General features: G+C 42.8%; 1 protein-coding gene across 1 annotated transcript in view; it reads right to left on the bottom strand.

Annotated features, from left to right (window-relative positions):
• Positions 1-20538, bottom strand: part of HTR4 (5-hydroxytryptamine receptor 4) — a 317066-nt gene that overhangs the window by 124924 nt on the left and 171604 nt on the right. Inside the window, exon 3 of the mRNA XM_084832398.1 lies at positions 1146-1268. Within this exon, the coding sequence (XP_084688524.1) occupies positions 1146-1268 (123 nt within the window). The remainder of the gene's footprint in view (positions 1-1145; positions 1269-20538) is intronic.

Below are 20538 nucleotides of genomic sequence, written 5' to 3' on the forward strand. Positions count from 1 at the left end.
TTCAGCATTCCTTTGCTGAGGGAACTGCACTGGCTGCCTATTTGCTACCAGGCCAGGTTTAAGGTTTTGGTACCAGTGTACAAAGCCCTAAACAACTTGGGACCAGGACACTCGAGAGAGCACCTTCTCCCTTATCAACCCATCCAATCACTGAGGTCATCGGAGGGCATGCTCCTGGTGGTTCCACATGGACCTATGGCCCGACTGGAGTCCACCCAGAGAAGAGCCTTCAGTCCTATGGAACTCCCTGCCTCTGGAGGTCAGGCAAGCACCAACACTGGGCTGGTTTTGGCGCCTCCTGAAAACAGCTCTTTTCCAGGAGCCTTCCTTGGTTAACCAGCCTCGATTTTATTGGCACTCTGTTTTTTAAAGAATAATCTTAATATCACGTTTCTTCTTTTTATCTTTTGTTCATTTTACCTCTTGTTGTTCACTGTTTTGGAATCTGTTTAGATGTGGATCAGTATACAAATGTGGTAAATAAATAAATAAATAAATAAATGGCAATGCCAGAACTCTATCATTAAGTTATGGCCCTTCACCTGAGATCTTAGAAATGCTGCGTAAGTGCAGCAGTACATTGCTTCTGAATACTGGGCAAGCTAAAATAGCATTCCATTTTTGTATTAGAGCACCACAATCAATCAACCTCTCCCCCAGCCCTTACGTACACACACACACACACACCACTCACACACTTTAATAACTCTGAAATAAACACTTAAAATATGGAGGCTTTGTGACCAGCTGAACATCACCATGTCAAATCTCTGCAATAGTGTATCAGTGTAAAATTCTTAGTTGATATGTATAAAAAGAAGTGAAAATACTTTTAGTGCTTTTCCCTAAAACTTGTTTTGGCATTTTCTGTATGATGTACGCGTTTTGATGAGGATATGAGTTCTAGAAATGCAGACACTGGATAATAAAATGATCACACAGCTGTAATATAAATTCTAACCTCAGACACATTGCAAGCAATCAAAAGTTTGACGTCACACTAATAGCTGGGATGGGAAAAAGCAGGATGTTCTTTATCACATTGTTTATACTCATAGCTGTTTTCACATTTTTCTCTTCCCACTAGCTGAACTATTCCACCCTTGAAAAGTCATTCTGCCAAATAGTTTGATGCATGGACTCACCTGAGCTGCCTGTCCCTGCATACAGCCACCATCACCAGCAGATTCCCCAGGATAGCCATAAGAATAACTGCAGAGATAAAGGTGAGCAGTGCAATCTTTGCCACGCCAAATCCCTTAGTTGAGCTATAAAGGAAAAGACATCAGATGGTGTTGTGTGAGAATATGAAAGTGAACTCTCTGGAATTTAAACGGGCAGCCCAAGATTGGCTTAGAGCACAATCCTACGCATGTTTAGACAGAAAATAATTCTACAACTCCCCGCCATGGGGAATGTGGGGAGTTGTAGGACTTTTTTCTGTCAAAACATGCATAGGATTGTGCCCTTAGTTATTCTGAATACATGTATAAAATTCTTCCCATCGAGAGAAGCTGCACTAACTTTCAACATTCTGTGACAGACACTTCCATTAGCAATTAGAATAGTCATGGACATTCTTCCTGCAGAGGGAGGTTCAGCCACTTAGGACCAATTTGTATACATGATACTTTCCTTGGTCAATTGCACACTTGCATATTTGGTTATCTATATTCAAAGGACAATAGCTAAACGCTCAATAGTGCAGGACCCTAGAATTGGTTTTGAAAGTCAGTTTTGTGCCCTGGAACAAAGTCTCCAATATCATGCATTCATCCTCTGACCCTGGAAGGTGGCTAAAGTTTACTGGCCTGACATTACTGACTAAGCATAGCCAGTTCCTAAGAATGAGTTATGCACAGTTTACATACGGTGTCACAAGTCAATTGAAAATTATTTGAAAGGTTATGGAAGTGTCATTAAAGGTTTTGTTGAAGGAGTCATTATGACTGATTGTACAAGGTGTGAGCCAACCACCATGGAGCCACAATAGTGAAATCAGATAAATGAGAGCATATATATTAAGTAACTTCAAAACCACTAATGGAAAAGTACATAAATGGTACTTTAAGGGGGAGGGGAGGGAAATGAGACATTCTGTTCCTTCATGACACTGAACAGGAACTGGGGGGAGAGGCTGCATACACAGAGCAACATGTAGGTATTTAATGACATTTCATGCCCATTCCCTGACTGAAGTTAATTGGGATGATGGACCCCAACTGTGGCACAAGATTTCTATTGAATTAACTACAGAGAGAATGGTTTAAGTGTCCCGTGACTTGTTGGAATAGGATGCTCACTGGAGATCGGACTGATCTCTCACTAGTTCTGGCAGTTGTTACACACATGAAGGAGTGGCTCTTCAAGACAAATGGATTACTTGTGCTCCTGTATACTTAGGAATTACAGAGACAACAATCCAAAAAAGAAATAAGAAGTTGGCAGTGCTTATATCCCCCCCCCCACTGAAAATCAAGGGGTTTCCATTAGCCACGACTAACTTGCCTAATTGATTACGATGGGACAAGTCCAACCAACTTTCTTTAAGTTTGGCACCAATGAGGGATTTCCTCACAATACAAATAGCAGCTTCAGAGGAAGGATTTCCCTAAGATCACAGCAGGGGATGAAAACGTTAAATTCTTCCTACCTGACTGCTGTGATCCCAATAATTATCACACACACACACAGCAGATGCTAGTTGTATTTTTAAAACATGCAAAATAAATGCAAAGGCACCTTTAATGTCATGATTAGTTTGGTCCTTATATATCCAACTGGATAAAATCTTCCTGATGTTGGCTCTGTAATGTGGAGCCTTTAAGCCTAAGAAATGTTTTATTTCTTTTAATGGCATTATTTAATTTGCCTGCTGTCACTGCACTATGTGATATTTAACTGTGTAATTGTGATTTATAATTTGCATATATAATATTATTATGATACTTTGCCTGTCTTCTATATCCATCTAATTATGTCTTATTGTTGTGTTGTGTTGGTTAGATTTTTGCATTTCCTTCTTGCCCACATATAAAGTTAATTGGTGGTAATTGTATTCCAACAGCAGATTATAAGCTTGTTTAGGCTATCTGAAAATAGTATTTAATTTCATATGATGGTCTCTGTTTTAATCCTTCCTCTTTTTTTCTCTTAATAGGCGCTTGTACGTCTTACTCTTCAAATACAGTTTGTATTTTCATTGTAAGTTTAATTAATCTTTCTTATGTAGAGGTACCAGATCAGATGATATTTTCCTCCTGATCCAGCATATCATTCAGAGGAGAGCCCAAGCATGCCTGCCTCCCCAGCTGGCCATGCAGGGGTAGCATGTTAGAATATGGGTATGAGCATAACATCCAACATACCCAGGCCAAAATCATGCAGGTGATCATGTGGGGGGAAAATAATCAATCTACCCCTCAATCTTCACCTATGCACATTTGGATTTTACACATACAGCCCATCCTCGAATGTACTGCCCCAAGTGTGGATAGACATGGATGGTAGAGGAAGGCTGAATGCACTAGGGATGAGGGTGGGGACAGGTATGCTCACACTCTCCTCCACATGAGGGGCCAGATTAGGGGGGATGAGTTCTTGGGGGATAGAACATGCTGCTGCTACAGACTACATCAGTACTATCTGTATCTGCACGAGGGAGGTGGAGCTGCTTATCAAACCGGTCTATTCATGCAGCTTACTGTGGAAGGTAGTACTTCCCTGGATAGCTGCAGAAGGGCGGTGCCAGTCAGATGTCTGTTTTGTGCCAGGGGTTCAGTCCACCCAGTCTACCCCTTGTGGGGGAGGATCTGCTGCAGCCCCAGCCCCATTCTGCTGGTCAGCCCATGAGGTTCCCTTTCAGATGTCACAAGCAAGGGGGTCACATTGTTTCCATGTTGTGGGAGCAGGTAGATAGAAACCAACTTGAAACTCTCCCCATGAGCAGAGGGAGGTGATATTTATTGGTTAGCTAGATTACAGGAGTTCTAGCTGGCTTGGAGGTAATAGGGCTGCCAGTCATTAGGATATTAATTTATGAAAACTTCCCTTGTGGAAGATGTTATACATCTTCCCAGTTATACATGCAGGCCCTTTATACGCACTGTCTCAAATACTCATTTATAATTGGGTTTTATTGCTGCTGTTGATCTCTTTTTTATGTAGTCTGTGACATTATATACACCTTGCACCTTGGCTATTATTATTTTTTGGTTTTTTAATATTTATTGAATTCTTTATTGTAATTGTTGAGGATGATTGTTTATTATTTGCTGATATTTTCTTTACTTGATATTATCTTGTAATATTATATGAAACAAATTATTAATTTTCTGTTAATTGGTTTACATTTTTTGTTATGCTTTTCATTAGAACTTATTTTCATTTGATTTAATTGTTATAAATGTGGCTGTTATTGTACACTTCGTAATTTCTATCAGTTGTAAACTGCCTTAAGCACAGCAATGTAGAAAGGCAGTATAAACATTAACAAAGAAATGTCTCTCTCTTTTCAAGTTTTTTTTTTTTTTAACATTTCCATGCATACGACTCTTAAAAAATTGAGAGCAAGTCAGAACTGAACTCAAATCAGATCTTGGGAATTTCTGAACCCTTTTTTACACAACAGGTTTGGAAATTATTAGCTGCAACCTGCTGCTCACCCTTGGGTGCCCTTGAGCCATTCATTGCTGTTTCTCCTGCATAATGCAGTTATTTCAAACACATGTCACTTTGAAATGGGAGAGGGGGAAAACGGCCTAGGACAGGAGCGCAAAATATACCAAGTGTAGTGTACAAAACCCTAAACAACTTGTGATCAGGACACCTGAGAGAGCGTCTTCTCCCTTACCAACCTGCCCAGTCACTGAGGGCATCAGAGGCTCACTCCTGGGGGTTCCACATGGACCTATGGCCCGACTGAAGTCCCCCAGGAGAAGAGCCTTCACTGTGGTGGCCCCCTTTCTTTAGAATTCCCTGCCTGTGGTCAGGCAAGCACCAACACTGTGCTGTTTCCAGCACCTCCTGAAAACAGCACTGTTCAAGGAGGCATTCCTTAATTGACTAGTCAAAGTTTCTATTGGTATTCTGTTTCTTAAAATAGCATAATTTTAATCTGGTGTTTTAATCTTTTTATCCTTTTACTGTTTTATCTCTTGAGTTCACTGCTCTGAAATCTGTTCTAGATATGGATGGATGGATGGATGGATGGATGGATAAATAAATAAATAAATAGGGTCCCAATGCAGCCCTCCAGGGTTCCCCAGATGGCCACTCTTCCTTCTCCTGCCCCTGCCCCGTTTCTGCAACCAGCAATCATTTGTTGGTTTCCCAGCTTTTGTGCAGTTTTTCCCCCATTCTAAAAGGTTGAAATGTCTTGCCTAAGGCTTTGTTACTGACAGTAAGAGCTCTAAGCCATAATATTCTGGCATTTGGGGTAGTTTCAGCCTCTCCCCTTTTGCCTTCAGCTCCACCCTCCGCTAGAATGCAGCTCCTGAGAGCTTATCAGAAACAGAAATCGGCCCTTGAACTGAAGAAGGTTCTGCAAGCCTAGGGAATGCTTGTAGGCAGGCAAGCAGTCACACTACTAATCAGGCTTTTTATGGGGTCAAGGAAACATGAGAACAGTGATCTACTTATGGTCCTGGCTTTTTCTCCTTTTCTTTCCTATGCAGAAACAGAAACATTTCTTGTTTGAACGGTGGGTGTCTTCCTAGCTGTTGCTATATGCTCAAGTACATTGTTCAGGTGGGAGGGACTTCTTCTGCCTGAGTTGAGTCACTTGCTGAGGGTGGAATCAGCAGCTAAACAGCTCTATAAAGAGCCTGCCAGGTCCAGGGAGCTCACAAAGTACTAGAGCGAAGTTAAGTTGGAAAGTTAGAGGGGGAGTCCAGGAGGTAGGACAGGTTTGTGATGGAATCCAGCTCTATGAGTGCAGGATGGAACCCAGCTGATGAAGCATCTCAGCCCCAGTGACAAAGCATCAGGGTAATAAGTTTAGCAAACAGGTGAGTTTAGCAATAGGATGAGGAGGCCAGGGAAGTCAACCCTTCCCTCTTCCTGACTGTAACTAACTTAGCTTTCCAGGTAAACAAATATAATAAAGGAACAGCTATGAATGTAGAAAACCTACAGAGGTTTGGGGGCTATCCAGTGTATTGCACAGAGTATCACATGTCTGATTATCTGCCTGCTGGATAAAAGATGTGGGTGTGTGCTCAGTTAATTCCCTTGAAGCCAAGGTTTCTGACCTGGAGAAGCAGAGAGCGGCAGAGAGGTTTTGGATAACACTTTCCAGAACACGATAGTGGTGTTCCAATCTCCTCTGCAGTCTTGGGGAAGGAGGGTGTTGCTCTGAGGAAGAGGAAAATGCTCCCTTCAAAGGGACCCATTCTTTGGGGGACAATATAGTCTAGGCACCAAGGACAGGGGAAAACATAGCCATGCAGACTTGGATGCCAAATTTAGGTTGCTGGGTAGGAGATTCAAAGGCAGGACCTCCGAAGTAGCTTCCTTTGAAGTGCTACCTGTTCCACTTGAAGGGCCAGCTAGAAAGGCAATGCTGAGGGACCTCAATGTGTGGATGACATGGTGGTGTAGGAAGGAGGAGCTTAGATTTGTTAGGCACTGGGGAACATTTTGGGACAAGCTGGACCTGTACTTGAACCAGAATGCAGGTGCTTAACATCAAAAAGCTGGCAAAGCAGCTTTTAAACTGATCCCTGGGAAAAAGTCAGCAGAAGCTGGGGAGCATCCAGTTTGGGAAGAATCATCCTGAAGGGATTAGGATGAATATGTTTTGATTGCCCAAATGATAGACATGATAGCCAGTCAAAGAAGACAAATGGCCGTAAGGGAAAACACACACACTAGAGACATTTGAAGAGGGAGACAGTGTATGGGAGTATCCATGCTAATGCCAGAAGTCTCTGAGCCAAGGTGAGGGAGTTGGAGTGCTTGGTTTTTAAAAGACAACATAGATCTGGTGGGCATAAAAGAAACCTAGTAGAACAGAGGTAACCAGTGGGATATAGTCATCTCTGTATACAAACTCTGTAACAGGGGTTGGCATAAGAAGAGCCCTGCTGGATCAGACCAAGGGTCCATCTAGTCCAGCATTCTGTTCACACAGTGGCCAACCAGCTGTCGACCAGGAACCCACAAGCAGGACATGAGTGCAACAGCACCCTCCCACCCAAGTTCCCCAGGAACTGGTGTACATAGGCTCACTGCCTCTGGTACTGGAGGCCATTGATAGCCTTATCCTCCTGGAATTGTTCCAATCCCCTTTTAAAGCTATCCAAATTGGTGGTCATCACTACATCTTGAGGTAGCTAATTCCATAGTTTAACTATGCTCTGTGTGAAAAAAAGTACTTTCTTTTATTTGTCCTGAATCTCCCACCAATCAGCTTCATGGGATGACCCCAGGTTCTAGAAAACATTTTCTCTCTCTGTATTTTGGAGGTCACCTCTGACCTTTCAGACAGTCCTTTGAGGCCTCTAAAAAATAGCTCTTTTTGCAATGACAAAACAAACTTCATGAAAATTTGATGCAGACCAAGAATTATTTTATATTTCATTATAAATAGTATGGAAGTTATATTCTCATTTTCATACAATTGTTGTTGTTGTTCAGTCGTTCAGTCGTGTCCGACTCTTTGTGACCCCATGGACCATAGCACGCCAGACCTTCCTGTCCTGCGCTCTCTCCCGGAGCGTGCTCAAGTTCATATTCATTGCATCCGTGATGCTATCTAGCCATCTCATCCTCTGCCGTCCCCTTCTCCTTTGGCCTTCAGTCTTTCCCAGCATCAGGGTCTTTTCCAGGGAGTTTTCTCTTCGCATTAGGTGGCCAAAATATTGGAGCTTCAGCTTCATTATCTGTCCTTCCAATGTGCACTCAGGGTTGATTTCCTTTAGGATGGACTGATTTGACCTCCTTGCAGTCCAGGGCACTCGTAAGAGTCTTCTCCAGCACCACAGTTCGAAAGCATCAATTCTTCGGCGCTCAGCCTTCCTTATAGTCCAGCTCTCACAGCCATACATTACTACTGGGAAAACCATAGCTTTGATTAGACGGACCTTTGTCGGCAAGGTGATGTCTCTGCTTCTTACTATGCTGTCTAGGTTGGCCATAGCTTTCCTCCCAAAGAGCAAGCATCTTTTAATTTCATGGCTACAGTCACCGTCTGTGGTGATCTTGGAGCCCAAGAAAGTAAAATCTGTCACTGCTTCCATTTCTTCCCCTTCTATATGCCAGGAAGTGATGGGGCCAGATGCCATGATCTTAGTTTTTTTAATGTTGAGTTTCAAACCAGCTTTTGCACTCTCCTCTTTCACCCTCAACAAGAGGCTCTTGAGATCCTCTTCGCTTTCTGCCATTAGGGTGGTATCATCTGCGTATCTGAGGCTGTTGATAATTCTCCCAGCAATCTTAATTCCGACCTCTGATTCATCCAACCCGGCATTTCTCATGATGTACTCTGCATATAAGTTAAATAAGCAGGGTGACAATATGCAGCCTTGTCGTACTCCTTTCCCAATTTTGAACCAATCGGTTGTTCCATGTCTGGTTCTTACTGTTGCTTCTTGACCCTCGTACAGGTTTCTCAGGAGACAGGTAAGGTGGTCTGGTACTCCCATCACTTTCAGAATTTGCCAGAGTTTGTTGTGATCCACACAATCAAAGGCTTTAGCATAGTCAATGAAACAGAAATAGACGTTTTTCTGGAATTCTCTTGCTTTCTCCATGATGCAGCGAATGTTGGCGATTTGATCTCTAGTTCCTCTGCCTCTTCTAAACCCAGCTTGTACTTCCGGTAGTTCTCGGTTCGCATACTGCTGAAGCCTAGCTTGTAGGATTTTGAGCATCACCTTGCTGGCATGTGAAATGAGCGCAATTGTGCGGTAGTTTGAACACTCTTTGGCGATGCCCTTCTTTGGAATTGGAATGTAAACTGACCTTTTCCAGTCTTGTGGCCACTGTTGAGTGTTCCAGATTTGTTGGCATATTGAATGCAGCACTTTAACAGCATCATCTTTTAGGATTTTAAATAGCTCGGCTGGAATACTGTCATCTCCGCTAGCTTTGTTGTTACTAATGCTTCCTAAGGCCCACTTGACTTCACTCTCGAGGATGTCCGGCTCAAGTTCAGTGACCGCACTATCATGGCTATCAGGGACATTCAGATCTTTCCTGTATAGTTCTTCTTTGTATTCTTGCCACCTCTTCTTAATCTCATCTGCTTCTGTTAGGTCCCTGCCTTCTTTGTCCTTTATCATGCCCGTCTTTGCACAAAACGTTCCCTTGAGATCTCCAATTTTCTTGAAGAGATCTCTAGTCTTTCCCATTCTGTTGTTTTCCTCGATTTCTTTGCATTGTTCATTTAAGAAGGCCTTCTTGTCTCTCCTTGCTATTCTCTGGAACTCTGCATTCAGTTGGGTATATCTTCCCCTTTCTCCTTTGCTTTTCGCTTCCCTTCTTTTGTGAGCTACTTGTAAAGCCTCCTCAGACAGCCACTTTGCTTTCTTGCATTTCTTTTTCTTTGGGATGGATTTCGTTGCTGCCTCCTGAACAATGTTACGGACCTCCGTCCATAGTTCCTCAGGCACTCTGTCTATCAGGTCTAATCCCTGAAATCTATTCCTCACCTCCACTGTATATTCATCAGGGATATGATTTAGGTCATACCTGAACGGTTTAGTGGTTTTCCCGACGTTCTTCAATTTAAGCCGAAATTTTGCAAGAAGCAGCTCATGATCTGAGCCACAGTCAGCTCCAGGTCTTGTTTTGACTGACTGTATGGAGCTTCTCCATCTTTGGCTGCAAAGGACATAATCAATCTGATTTCGATATTGACCATCTGGTGACGTCCATGTGTAGAGTCACCTCTTGTGCTGTTGGAAAAGAGTGTTTGCTATGATCAGCATGTTCTCTTGGCAAAACTCTATTAGCTTTTGTCCTGCTTCATTTTGTACACCAAGGCCATGCCTGCCTGTTATCCCGGTGATTTCTTGACTTCCTACTTTAGCATTCCAATCCCCTATGATGAAGAGGACATCTTTTTTTGGTGTTAGTTCTAGAAGGTGTTGTAGGTCTTCATAGAACCGATCAACCTCAGCTTCTTCGGCCTCAGTGGTTGGGGCATAGACTTGAATTACTGTGATGTTGAATGGTTTGCCTTGGATTCGTACTGAGATCATTCTATCATTTTTAAGATTGTACCCCAGTACTGCTTTTCCCACCCTTTTGTTGACTATGAGTGCTACTCCATTTCTTCTAAGGGATTCTTGCCCACAATAGTAGATATGATAGTCACCTGAATTAAATTCGCCCATGCCTGTCCATTTTAGTTCGCTGATTCCCAAGATGTCAATGTTCAATCTTGCCATCTCATGTTTGACCACCTCCAGCTTACCTTGATTCATTGATCTGACATTCTAGGTTCCTAAACAATATTGTTCTTTACAGCATCGGATTTTCTTTTCACCACCAGACACATCCACAGCTGAGTGTCCTTTCGGGTTTGGCCCAGCCGCTTCACTCTTTCTGGCGCTACCTGGAAATACCCTCTGCTCTTCCCCAGTAGCATATTGGACACCTTCCGACCTGAGGGGCTCATCTTCCGGCGTCATCTCTTTTAGCCTTGTGATACGTTCCATGGGGTTTTCTTGGCAAGAATACTGGAGTGGGTTGCCATTTCCTTCTCCAGTGGACCACATTTTGTCAGAACTCTCTGCCATGACCTGTCCGTCTTGGGTGGCCCTGCACGGCATAACTTATGGCTTCACTGAGTTACGCAAGCCCCTTCGCCACAACAAGGCAGTGATCCATGAAGGGGCTCATACAGTTAGTTAATTCATACAATAATTCATACAATTAGTGTTCCTTTGATTTGTGATAGATGGTTGAAGCCATATATCCAGTTCTGTGATTCCACCTCCCCCTTCCCCAAGTATACCTAAAGCAAATGTATCACTATTTGGCAATAAAAATTGCAGGTTTGGGCCTCCCAATCTGGATCAGGACCACGGGGGTGGGGGGTGAGGCGTGGTTGGGAGGGTAAACCCTCCCCCCACATTAGAGTCCCAATCCCGATCAGCCCCCATGTGCTAACTCTACATTAAAAAAGGCATAGCTGCTGTTAGCTACATATTTAAAGCAATGTCTGCTTTCAGTTTAAAACAGTATGCAAGTGAACAAATAAAATCACATTATGGTATATATTCAGGCTGGCTAATTTTTGCATTTTCTACCCTCAATATACCTTTCCCTGTCCTCCCTGTAGAGCAGGGATGCGCAACTTGTGGCCCTCAGGATGTTTTGGCCTACAACTCCCATCAGCCCTAGCCAGCATCACCAATGGTGAGGGATCATGGGAGTTCTAAGCCGAAACATCTGGAGGGCCACAAGTTGCACACTCCTGCTCTACAGGAAGAACAGGGAAAGGTATACTGGGGTAGTGTCAGTCTTTGCCCTCAAAGAGGGCATAGTGCCAAACAACCTAGAAACCTCAGAAGGGGCAAACTCTTCCACAGAATCTCTGTGGGTGACAATACCAGCCTGCAAAGGTAATTCAGTACTGGGGGCATAGTACTGACCCCTGACCAAAATGCTCAGGGTGATCTTGAGATGGAGAATGAAATCAAGGAGGCTTCCAAAAGAGAAAGTGTTGTAGGAATGGGTGACTACAATTATTCTCACACTGACGATCAATGTATGTTCCAGTCTACCTCCAGTAACAGAGGCAGCATGTCTCTGAATACCAGTTGTTGGGGGAAACAAACAGAAGGGTGATATTGCACTTGTGTCCTACTCATGGGCTTCCCATAGGCATCTGGTTGGCTACTGTGTGAAAAGAGGACTGGTCTAGATAGGGCTTTGGACTGAACCAGCTTGGCTCTTGTGTTCTTATTGAGAGCCAGTGTAATGCAGTGGGCAGAATGTTGGACTTGAACAGTGGAGAGTAGGTTCAAATCCCTGAGACATTAAATTCACCAAGTGGCCTTGGCCAACTTCAGAGTTTTGTTGCAAGCATAAAACAAGATAGCCCATTAGTGCCAACCTGAGCTCCTTGAGGGAAAGGCAGGATGATAAATAATTTGAGACAAAGGTAAAGACAACATAGTTAGACAACAGTGGCTGCAGCCTCATATCACCTCCCAAGTAAAAATTCAGTGGGTGGGATTTGTTTACCCTCAGAGTTTGCTTGCCATTTCTGAGACCTGGAAGGAATTTCTTCATAGAGGGCTTGATTTCCCTTTTATGTATGCTCAAGAGCATTTTCATACATGAAGATTAATAGTATTTGACCTTATTTCCTCTACTAATGTGCATCTGCTTTCAGTATGAATGCAGAAGAGAAAGCAGAAGCAGAATTCATATGGACATCTGGCCAAAGCAGGTTATATATTTCCACCACAATCTATCTGAAGCAAGTGCCACTTTAAGCCTTACATGTGGAAGCACCGTCAAATGCTACTTCATTTATTTCAGCAGTGGGGAACCTCTTTCCTGTTGAGGTCTGCATAACCTTTATCAAGACCTGCCAGAGTCCTCATTCCAGCAGAGGGTGAGGCCACAGCCAACAGTGGGTGGAGTTACAGATGTGATTCTTACTTTTGTTCAGTATGCAGTGGCAGCGGCAGGGCAGGGTGTGGGGGAGAAGAGACATTTGCACCCAGGCATTCTCCTTCCCCAACTTGTGCAAAGTTCCCCTTCATCAGCTTGATAGTTGAGGGACAGAGCAGGACAGAGTAAATAATATCAATAACCTGGAGTGGGGTGGCTCATGAGGTGTGGCCTGGGGAGAATCTAGAGGTCTGGACTGAGAGGCCTGGAGGTCTGCACTTGGCCCATGGGACAGAGGTTCCTTTCCCCTGAACGTATTATTCACAACCTTCATACTCTGCATTTTTTTCTGAAGAATTCAAGGCAGCTAACAAAATGAAAAAACAATAAAGTAACAATTTTAAAGCATATTTAAAATATAACAACAAAACACTCAAGTAGTGGAAGAAAATAACAGAACACAACTATAAAATTATTTTAAAACAAAAGAAAGCTAAAAACCACATTCATTAAGGCATGTATATTTGCCATGGCACACATCAGGGGTGCGTTCTGCAGTCAATATGCTGCTGTCATGTGTGAACCTGGTCATTATGCTGAGGGTTGGTGAGTAGAAATCCTTGAGGCAAGAGACCGGAATTGACATCCTTTTGATCCCCTACAACCAAGTGGAAACTTCATTCAAACTGCACTCACCTCATCTAAACAGCAAATTTAAATGGCGCTCTGTAATATTGTTTTGTTTGGATAAGCAGAAGGAGAGATGGTACATGCTGCCTGAAGGAAGTCACCTTGACAAGGAAGAGGCAAGAAACTACACACACACACACACACACACAGTGCAACCTGATCCCTATGAAAGGAGATAGAATCCCTATTCAAGGGCAGCAGCCTTGCACCAGAATTGTGTCAAATATCAGATCTCCTTCACTGAGAGGAAACCAGGAGATATTAATCCATGATGCCTAGGTAGATATTAATACATTATTAATCACTGTGTTTAAGAAGAAATGTTTAAAATTGTTTGAACGTTGGCTCTTGCTTTTTTATATGATTATATTTACATTATAGAAAATGTCTAACATCTGAACTACATTTCATATTCTTAATGTTAATAATAAATGTAAGGTGATCCCAAATTGCTCACTGATCCATTCATAAACTGTTTATGAACAGCCTTTCACAATAGCAGTGCTAAATTACATTCTGAGAATCTACATTTAGTTGCAACTATCTTAAAGTTCCAACAATTTCAAAGGGATTTAAAGCACATTTTAATTTATTAAAAATTAAATTTTCCAAAGGAAAAAGGTATCTACAACAACAACATACTAAACATCCAACTTATACCAACATCTCCTCTTCCTTATACTAACAAAAATCAGTTACTGATCATTATAATTTGTTGACAGTTCCAGAATTGTTTAAAGACCACCCTCCCTGACTTGCTCTAATAATCCAAATGTATTTATTTAGAACTGCAAAATCCCATAGCTTAACATACCACTCTCTAATTCTTGGGATTTGATTAATTTTCCAGTGATTTGCATATAGTATTCTAGCAGCAATAATCGTGTGCTAAAGGAGTATTTCCTTATGCTTATCTATCAGCCGATTAAAGTTTGCTAATAAAAAAAGTCTTAAGGTTAAGAGGTAACTTTCCCTCCAGAATTTTATTAACTGATATTTACACTTCTTGCTAATATCTCTTAGGGAGCAATCCTATGGCTGCTAGACAGCGGCTAGATGGCCTTAGGGTTTCTGTGGGTTTCTGTGAACCAACCTCAGAGCCCATGCTCCGAGGTCAGTTCCCAGAGAACCGACCTTCCCCCACTTCCGTGCTGCCTTGCAGGCAGCATGGAACAGCCCTGCGCTCCACGCTTGGAAGAGGAGCACAGAGCACAGAGCAGCTAAAATGGAGCATTCCGAGGGCGTTCCAGGGCAGGAAAGGCGGAAATACCAGCACGACACATCCTATGTGTCATCCGGCAGCCTCCTCCCCCGCGTCGCCTTCCCGCAGCTAGACAGCCAAAATCAGCTGTCTAGCTGAAAATGCAGGGCAGGAGAAGCGCAGAGGGAATGGTCCCCTCCCTGCATTGGGTAGGTGGTCAGTCGTCTCTGAGTTTGGAGGCGGCTGCCTATCCCCATAGGATCGCACCCTTAGCCTACCTACACTGCCAGCAACAGTGTTAAAACAAATCCGCCCTCTATTTCTACCACTTCAACAGCAGAGCAAAATTATGTAATGGGAAGCTTGTGTATTTTCAGCAGGCGGGCCGACTCACACTGGCGAGCTATTTATGCAAGACTGCAGTATAACAGTATTATTTTCCAGACAGGGAGGCAGTTAAAGTCCAAACACATATTTTAAATCAGTATCCTGGGAGTTTAAATGCAGAGCAAACTTCACCACAGTGTCTGGGCAAGTGGAGTGTGTTTGAGAATATTGGCTTTGGACCTGGGAGATCCAAATGCAATTACTAGCTCAGCTATAGAACATTTGGGGCAACCGTGGCAATTTGAAGTGTGTTCTCTATCACTTTTTTGCCCAATGAATATAGAAGAGAGTTGTGAGCTTGCCTCCAGTGAAATTTAGCAAAATGCTTGCCCATTTCAGCACTTGCAAATAGAATGGAGAATTTGGAGTCCATTTCATGCAACATCTAAGTCCAGAAGTGTTTTCCACCTTCTTGCTCTCTCTGTACAATTAGGACAACTCAGCCAACAACCAGACACTTTACCACCAGCACACTTCTTTGTGCGTTACAATATCAACAATTCCAATAAATCAGCACGAATATTTTCTCCATTAGAGGTTTCAACTTCGAATGTCCTATAGGTAAGTCAGTGCCAAAGCTTCAAAGAAAATAATGAGGAAGGGTCCCCTTTTGGGAAAAAAGTACTTAATTAGGCAGATCTGTGAACATAGTACAACATACATGAGAGGTAATTATGGCTTCAACAAGTACAAGTGGCTGATCAGGCTGCAAGTTGCCGTTTTCTGTCAGAGCTGTTGATAAAAGTGTTTGCTGTAGTTCCAGTCCAACTTTCAGATGCTTGCCGAAAAGCTTCACTTCAGGTCACTGCCTCTTGGTCAGCTAATGAAATGAGTGTGTTTGCTTTCTCAGTGATTACAAGTATATTGACTCTTGCATATCTCAGCGGCTACAGTTTGCTCACCCTGTTATTTCTTTCGGAAGCATGAACATAGTCGCTCTAGGCTCTATACTTCATAACTAGGGGTTGTAAGTTTTCCCATATATTACAAACAACATTTCTTGCAAAATTATAACTCATTGCTAGATCTGTGTGTCTGTACAAATCACACAAATCAACAGAAAAAAAATGAAAACATTGGTTTCCAGGGACCTTTATATTTAATTTTTGTTTCTTTAAAGAAAAGGAGACTTTCAGTTGTCATATGTGTACAGAAAATATTTCAAAATATACTGGAAGTCTTTCTATTCTGTTTCTAAGCACAATAGGACAGGGCTGGATGATGGGTATGAAGCATACAGTGGCAGAAGGACTTGATCCTGTATTTTCCAAACAAGCACCTAATGCTACACCCTCCCAGGTCCCACAGACTCCACTAAACCTAATATTCCTGCTCCTCGGAGAAAGAACTAGCAAAGTGCACTGGATCAGTCCTGTGACATATTACCTCAAAATCCATCCCCCAAAACACTGCCATTGGACTTCATATCCACTGACAGAAATCAGTGATTCAAGTATGTCATAGGAACTAGGGATGGTGCAGGAGGCCGATTCAGTCCGTGAATCCAGTGGAACCACCCCTGCCCACACCCCCGAGCACCACTCACCGAGCCCCTGCTCGCCCCTTGCCCACGTTCACCAATTGGCCTGTACTCGCCCCGGTGGCCTCATTGAGCTTCACAGTTGCCATTTTTTGAGAAATGAAATAGCGATTACAAAAATGTGCTTTTTTACAAATGCGCATATTCATGTATGTGCAAAAATGCATATTTTCCAAAAAAAATACGCGTTTTGCGCACACACCAATATGCACCTTCACAGAAATGCAGATTTCACACATGAGAATACACGCATTCGCAAAATGTGCATTTTCGCACATACAAAGACATGCGCATTTTTGCGATCGGTTTTACTTTTTTTTTAAGGTGACTGCGGAGCTCAGTGAGGCTGCTGGGGTGAGTGTGGGCTGCTCGCCGAGCATGGGAGGAGCTCGAGTGTGGTCCGGAGACTGGAGAGCAGGGGCAAGAGCTGGGTGGGCGTCTGTAGAACCTGGATGGGGGTGAGTTCATAAATCCTTAACAGGAACATAAGAAGCTGCGCTATACTGAGTCAGACCATTGACCCATCTAGCCCAGTACTGTCAACACCGACTGGCACCAGCTCTACAGGGTTTCAGGCAGGATTCCTGACAATTTACCTGTCTTCCTACCTATTCTTCTTACACCTTTGTCACTTGTCCAATTGGTTTCCTGCTTCTGATATAAATTAAGATAATTAGGGGTCTAAAATATCTTTGGCAAGATAAAACCCTTTATTTGCTATTCTCTGCAACCTAGGGTCAAACTACACAAATTCTGTAGCTTGTTGCTGAAGCTTTTTATTACTCTAGAGGAAGTGCACATGGACTTATTCTAGAATAAATGCACACGAGGAGGGCAGCTTTACACACACACACACACGGCTTGCTTCCCGAAATCTCTCTCTCTCTCTCTCTCTCTCTCTCTCTCTCACACACACACACACACACACACACACACGGCTTTAAAAGAAAAAAGTCTCCACTGACATCAATGGAGGGTCGTCCCCCCCACTTTTTTTAGCCCCGATGTGCCAAGGGGCAAATTTCAGGAAGCGAATGATTCTCTAGAGCAGAGCTTTCCAAACTGTGTGTCGCGACACATTAGTGTGTCGCCGGCAGCGTGTAGGTGTGTCGCGCGAAAATTGTGCGGAAGGGCACTGCGGAGTTCCCTTAGTCACGTTTGCTTCGCTTGGTCCCTCCTCCGGAACTTCCTAAAGCAGCTAATGTTAAAGCAGCTTAGCAGCTAAGGCTTAGGTGCTTTAACATTAGCTGCTTTAGGATCACGTGGCGTCTTGATGCAGGACGCACGTGATTGGTGGTGTTGGAGCGGTATGGCGAGGAGTGTGGTAACGCTGGCTGCATGAGGAGTGTGGAAATGCTGGCTGCACGAGGAGCGTGGAAACGCTGGCTGCATGAGGAGCGTGGAGAATTCCAAGTTAGCAGAGCAATTAGTTGAGCAATTTGCAATCAGCTCGGGCGACAGGCTTCCCCACGTCCTCGGTGCAGCTGCAGGACAGCAGGGGAGAACAACAGCCTGCTGGACACCCCCAGAGCAGGGAGGGCTGCGCCGCGCAGGCAAGGAGCTTCGAGCCTGTGCTCCCCAGAAAGGTAAGAGGTGCGGGGTGAAGAGGCACTGCCCTGGGAGCAGAGCTCAGCCAACACCGGCGTGGAGAACTGGCAGCGGCCACCAGCCCTGCGTGGTTTCAGGCGTGCCCTTCGCGGACTTCTGGCCAAAGTACCACACAGTTGGAAACACCACCTGGGACTGCACCGAACGGGCCGTCCGCCATCCTGGGCAGTCAGAACGGAGCTCAGTTGGTTTCTGCCATTTATTTTTATTTTTACTCTGCTGTAATTGTGGATTAACCACCCACTGGCAGTGTACCACTGGAGAGTGCTGGAACTGGACTCTGGACATAGGCATTGCAAATATTTACAGCAGTATAGCCTTGTAGTGAGACATATATATTTACACCATTTTTGTTGGACTTTTGCTTCTCTACTTCATGTGTTTTTGCAGCTGAGCTCCCACCTGGACCTATGTGTCCTAATATGTATTGTAAATACTTTCGTTAATTTTGTTTATTTTTCACATTTTCTCCTGGTATGTGATATCAGCTCGCTAATTGTTGACCATTTAACATTGCTTGGAGAGAAAGTTCATCATTACTTCCCAAATGTTGAAATCCAAGACTATGATTGGATCAGAAATCCATTTCTTTCAACTGCAATGAGGAATTTTTCACTTATTGAAGAAGAAGAATTAGCTGACATAAAAAATGATCGAAATCTGTTAATGATGCATGAACAGGGTGACTTAGACAGCTTTTGGATTCACATTTCAAAAATGCATTCAAACATAGCTAAAAAAGCATTACAAATTCTTCTGCAGTTTTGTACTACATACATTTCTGAAGTATCCTTTTCAACGATGGCAAACTTAAAGACACTGAAACGTGGAAGCTTAAAAATGCTTGATGACGAAATGTGAGTGTCTTTATCTAATATTCCACCACATATTGAAAAGCTGTGTTCATCCCATCAACCTCATACATCCCATTAAAATGGTAAGTAGTTATTGGTGTCATTCAACTTTTTTAAATTCTTGCACATATTTACATACTGTTACTCATAAATGACAACAGTGTATATTATTATCTTAGAAATCATATATTTTTAAAAATATAAATGAAAGGTTTTCATGAGATATGTTGTATCCCCATACATTTCATTATTACGATTTATGTATGTGTCCGTATCACTTATAACGGGTTAGTTTAACCTCCGGTTTGCTAGTAAAACTAAGGTACCGTGTCACGAAATGATGCATGTCTAAAAAGTGTGTCACCAACACGAAAAGTTTGGAAAGCTCTGCTCTAGAGTAAAATTGTACTCTAGAACTCTAGAGAAAAAACACAGACGCCTCAGCTACACTCTGTACAATTAACGTAATGTGCAGTTTGAGCCTTAGGGTGCTTCCAGGCAGAGGGCTCCTAGAACTACCAGTCCAATATAGGCATTGTGCACCTATTCCATCTCTTCCTCCTTAACAGATAAGAAAAAAGGTGGAAGAAGCAGTAGGAAAACATAAGAGTATTCCAAATGGAAGATGACAGTGTTTATCAGTGCCTGATAAAATTCCATGTTTGAGTCACGGTGATTGTAGGATATAAGCCTTGTCTGGAAGCACCCTTAGTCCTTGCCAAAAATTTCCAAATGTTGTAAGAACCCAAGAACTGGCAGTTGCCACTTTTTACTTCTTAATAAAACCCACCCAGAATTAATGCATAGTGCCACTTTTCATAAAAAAGGCATCAATGATAATTACAAGCCATTGACTAGCAAAGCCATTCCAAATAAAATGGTTGGCAATTGTCATTTAAGGTAAACTTTCCACTTGTTCTTAGATAACCAGATATTAGAAAGAATTTTAAATGTTTCTGATTAATAAGCTTTTAATATAATTATAAAACATTTTGAGGTCTTCCAAAATGAAAGGTTCTCTGGATCACCCCAGAAGTTATCTAGTTTTAAGACACAGTGAGTAATCTTTTAAAAACATGGAAGAAACACTTATCAAATACAATAGGCTTCTTCTAGTTCTCCTTATTCTGCTGTAGCATGGAAACACTGAATTTCATTTGATTTGAAAAGTTTCATTAACCGTAACTATATTGGTTTCATTTGTGTTCAGTAGCTGAGACACAGGTGTAACAATAACTTAATCTGCATTACACAGTCCACTGAAAAAGTCAGATCCCATCTGATGTCAATTATGCAGTGCTTCAAGTCCATGCCCCAACCACTGATGCCGAAGAAGCTGAGGTTGATCGGTTCTATGAAGACCTACAACACCTTCTAGAACTAACACCAAAAAAAGATGTCCTCTTCATCATAGGGGATTGGAATGCTAAAGTAGGAAGTCAAGAAATCACCAGGATAACAGGCAAGCATGGCCTTGGTGTACAAAATGAAGCAGGACAAAGGCGAATAGAGTTTTTCCAAGAGAACACGCTGAACATAGCAAACACGCTTTTCCAACAGCACAAGAGGCGACTCTACACATGGACATCACCAGATGGTCAATATCGAAATCAGATTGATTATGTACTTTGCAGCCAAAGATGGAGAATCTAGCAAGAAAGACAGGGAAACTACAAAGAAAGAGT

The sequence above is a fragment of the Heloderma suspectum genome, chromosome 2 (genome assembly GCF_057233095.1).
Source record: "Heloderma suspectum isolate Gila_16-S chromosome 2, 16-S_ref, whole genome shotgun sequence".
NCBI lineage: Eukaryota > Metazoa > Chordata > Lepidosauria > Squamata > Helodermatidae > Heloderma > Heloderma suspectum.